Source organism: Trichoderma virens (assembly GCF_000170995.1).
Source record: "Trichoderma virens Gv29-8 chromosome Unknown TRIVIscaffold_84, whole genome shotgun sequence".
Lineage (NCBI taxonomy): Eukaryota > Fungi > Ascomycota > Sordariomycetes > Hypocreales > Hypocreaceae > Trichoderma > Trichoderma virens.
Window position 1 is genome coordinate 406,313 of NW_014013665.1, and position 4,289 is coordinate 410,601.

The following is a 4,289-nucleotide window of genomic DNA, read 5'->3' on the forward strand; positions in this document are numbered from 1 at the left end:
AGTACAGTTGGTGCTAGACCACAAGTATGAAAGTCTCATGAAGTCGCCGACTATGGGCGTATTGGGCCGTGGCCCAAGGTGGGACTGCTACATACGAGCAGGCACTTCTGTGTCGTGTTAGGAAGCTATATTGCTACTGCACAGACATACGGTGTGACCTAGGGCCGACGTACATGTATGGCTGCGTTCATCATACCGCCTGAATCCTTTGGCATTATTCACGCTGATGCAGCCGACTGTCATCCTTACACTTGCCCAGCCTACTCGGACAAGTACAGTAATCAGCACCATCTCCAACATGCTGAATTGCCTTTCCGATGCAGGGCCGCCTGTTGGCCAAGACTCACAGGACGCTCAGCCCCACGCGACTAGAGCCTTGATCCGAGATTCCAGTCCAATGGCGCCCCTGGCGTACCACGTCTTTGCATACAGAAACCCCAGCCCGTGCTCCGTAGAGGGGCAGACGCGACGCAGCACATGGCCGCGCCTCGAATCAGCCGTCAGCTAATTGGCAGATGCTGTCTGCAAAGAAATAGGCAAGGAAAGGCTGGCATGCTACGTGCATATCACTGCCTGTGCCAGCATGTACGAGTATGCGCCAGCGAGGCACCCGCAACAAGCCGGGCTCCATTCAAGCACCGCGATCTCAGCCCGACGTACATTTGGAGGGGCGTTGCTGCGAACCACGGCAGAACCTCCGTGATTGGAAAGAGGAAAATTGGAATATGAGGGGAGGTGACAAGCGTTGGGTGGCTTTTGGCTGATGCACGGAGTACATACGGCATACTTACACGTGCTCCGGGGAGAGCTTTCAGATCGAGCCGGACTATTCGAGAGCCTGGAATTGGATGGACGGGAAGTCTTATTCCAAGCCCAGTCTACAGAGAGACATGCACATATGTGTGTATGTGTGCGTGTGCGTGTTGTGTGTGTGTGCTACGGCGCAGACATGACCGACGGAGTGCCGGCCACCGCCGGACTTGAGGCGTGGCTGGCGGTATCCGGCGCTCCGGCTATTTGCTCGGAGTTGCATGTGCCCGGAGACCGGAGGTGCCTTTTTTGTGCACTGCGGCTGTGATTATGAGCCAGCCTCTGCTAGCTCTTTGGATTGTCGCGTTGCTAATCAGTCTGAAGACGTGTCGTGGCGGCGACTACTGTGCAGCCAAGATATCTGCCGGCTTGCTGCAAGCGACATGCCACGGGATTCCGGGCCTAATCGTCCCCTACCCAGCTATGTGCCACTTTGATAGTGGTACGAGTACGATGATGAGCTACTGTATGGAGCACATGCGCGCCTACTAGCAGGCACCGCTAATTGCTTGGTAGGACCGCCGTCAATCTTGCCACCGAGTCTGGCGGCTGCTACGTGAGACCGTCACGTAGCCATGAATGATATTAGGCGGAAGCCTATCTTGTGTCGACCTTGTGCCTCATCAGCAGCAATCCGCCTCATGGCCAGTAGCCGAAAGACAAATCAACGGACAACGCTTTAGGCATTCGCCGAATCCAGCTTTGCGTCCGCTTTGGATGCAGCGGTCAAGCCCACTCTGCATCTGTGTCCGCAATTCATCCTAATTTTCGACGACCCTGCTGCCTTGGTGTGCATGTGTAAGCCGCTGGCGGTGAATGCTGCATATTACTAGACACCAGGGTAAAAGCTGTCACGACGCATTGGCATTCGTGGCCTTTGAGAGAAAAAAAATTATATTGCTTTTTTTTTTCCACCGCGGAAACCGCTCTTGTATAGTGCAATTGACCCCCTCCAATCGGCAAAGTGAAGTTTTTTCTTTTCTTTTCCTTCTTGTCCCCTCCACAGGATTATGGGGTCAATATGGATGCTTCGGAAAGGCCCTTTTTCTCGGCCTCCACAAACCGCAAAGCAGCCACTCAAGTGCTTATTCATGATGCCATTTTCTTCATCTATCAAAAGCAGTGCAAGGGGACCTGCGCATTGCCGCAGTACCTGTACGAGCACTCGCACTTGGCAGATAGGCTGACCGAAGGCCCGCATGATTGGAGCATTCGCAAAAGGCAATTGAACGCCACGAGATTCTCTTTCGTGTCCTAATCCTGCAGTCACGCACAGTGCATCCTTTGGTGCATCTGCTGCAGGTTCCGGCAATGTACGAAACAGCCCCAGGAGCGCGGATATGGAGACGCGTCTACAAGGTGCTCCCATTTGCTCTTTTTTTCTCTCGCCATTTTGACGTGCTGCAGGCTCCGTCCATGACGCCTCTTTTTGGCGTCCGATGCAATGGCGCGAACTAAGTACGGGGTACATCGTGCCCGAACTGACTACATGCTGGCACTACGACTAGTAGCAGTAACAACTAAGGTATGAAAGGACGAGCGTTTGACGCCCCCTCCTTCCGAGCCCATTTGGTCAAACTCCATACTCGTACGCTGTGGTTGATTCAATTCACAGTCTTAGACCCGATGAGGCGGATAACTGGCCCCAGTGGCTCGCTACCTAGTTGCCCTGATACCACGGCGGACGCAGGTTTGTATAGCCAAGGTCGTACTAGTAGGCCTCCACTAGGTGCTTGGAAGAGTTTTTGCGCTGCGTCCGGGAACCAGCAAGAGCATGATGAGCTCTACAACTTTAAATCAATACACTCACGCCATCATCAAGCTCATTAAAAGAAAGAGAAAAAAAGCACCCGCTGCACAAAAGAGAACGGTATGAAGCCATTCCCCACCACGTTTTAAGCAGACGCCACCATAGAGCTCCGAAAAGCACCAAAGAAAAAAACCGGAGAAGTTGTTTCCTCTTTGGGAGAGCTCTTCAGCCTCGTTTCGTCCATTTATCTGACCATACCGAATAGGGAATGCTTCTAGAATGGCAGACCCATCTTGGAGAAGCATTTAGATCCTAAGTACAAGTTGATGTTCCCTTTTGTGACGTTTTAGTGCACAGGCTTGTGCTATGAATAGTTCCGATTTAAGCATTAGTGCTGGCATTAAGTCGAACAAAAGCCGTGTTTAATCCTGCTGTGTATATTGACATTTATTTACAAGTACTGCCTGTGAAAGAGCAGGAGAGCAGGTTCCGCCAAAGAAGCACCACCTGGTAAAAAAAAAATCGGATATGCAGAGTACATGTCAGTATGGCCCCAATCCGTCACCCAACGCTCAACCATACCGAAAAGAAGAATTTGCATCCTCCAGACAACCAAGAGCCGCGATATCCACAAATTTGTCATTCATTCAACGGCTTTGCTTCTTTCTTCTTCCCTCTTTTGCGATTTGCTGCAGGAGTAGCGCGGTTCCTTTTTTTTTTTTTTCTCGCTCCTTCATTAGACACACCGTACGGATTTTTTTGCTGCTAGTTTTCCCTGCGCTTTTTGCACGGACCAAGGATCCAGACGCCCCCTCCCCTCAACTGGGGCTTTTCGGCATAATGGAATGCTGGGCTTTGAAGCACTAAAAAATCCCATCCACCACGCCCACCAGTTGCAAGGGCATCCCATCCCACTGCCGAACGAGAGTGAAGACGAAGAGAAAAAAAAATTCTATTCACCCCCTCACTTGAAGAGTTTCATTTTCCACTTTGAAATACTTTCTCCCTACAGCAGCTGCGGACAGGTTCTGCAGGAGGCTAAGCACATGCATGTGTAACAATTTGGGTAAAGTGCTTGCATTCCACACTCCCTTCTGAACGCAAGGTACCTGTACGGAGTACCGTGCTTGTACAGGCAATCATGAAACCATGCCTTTTAATTTTTATACCACTAGCAAGAGGAGTGATGCTATACGAGTGCTAATCTACTTCATGCGTCTGTACCATTACTAAAATCGCCAAATGGCTTCTTCAATGGCACGATGCTCTCGGCACCCTCCAGTCAAACGCGTTACACAAATGCTTTGGACCGCCGACTACCTAGGCAAACACGCGGAGGGCGACAGATATCCGAAGCTAGGTAGCGGGTTGAGACAAGTTGCGATTCCCGCGGCCAGGGTTTAAAAGAAACAAAGGAAACAAGAGAGTGCCTCCTTGCTTTTGTGAATTGTTTGATATTAGACAGAATTTCCTTTGAAACGCACAAGGTCTCGCGGAACGCAAGGCTATCCCTCCCGAGTCTTGACACAGCCTCGTTTTTGGAGCGCAATTTTTAATGCTTGCTGTGTTTGTGAAGTAGGGGGCCGAGCATACCGTAGGTTTGCATAGAGCAATACCTGCTATACTTGCAGCTTTTGTATCTATCTACAAAGCCCGGAGTAGAGTGACCAATGGCTCTCCTGCGGTTCCGACTGCAGTACGTCAAAAAAAAAAACCGATGCAGTTCGTC

The 4,289-nt window shown here is 50.8% G+C and overlaps 1 protein-coding gene across 1 annotated transcript; it reads left to right on the forward strand.

Annotated features, from left to right (window-relative positions):
- Positions 1–1,080: 1,080 nt before the first annotated feature.
- Positions 1,081–1,370, forward strand: TRIVIDRAFT_225030 (uncharacterized protein; the record flags this gene model as incomplete). The annotated part of the gene is made up of 2 exons (XM_014097885.1): positions 1,081–1,252; positions 1,327–1,370. 2 exons carry the CDS (start codon positions 1,081–1,083, stop codon positions 1,368–1,370), a joined length of 216 nt encoding a protein of 71 aa, XP_013953360.1.
- Between the last annotated feature and the right edge of the window lie 2,919 nt (positions 1,371–4,289).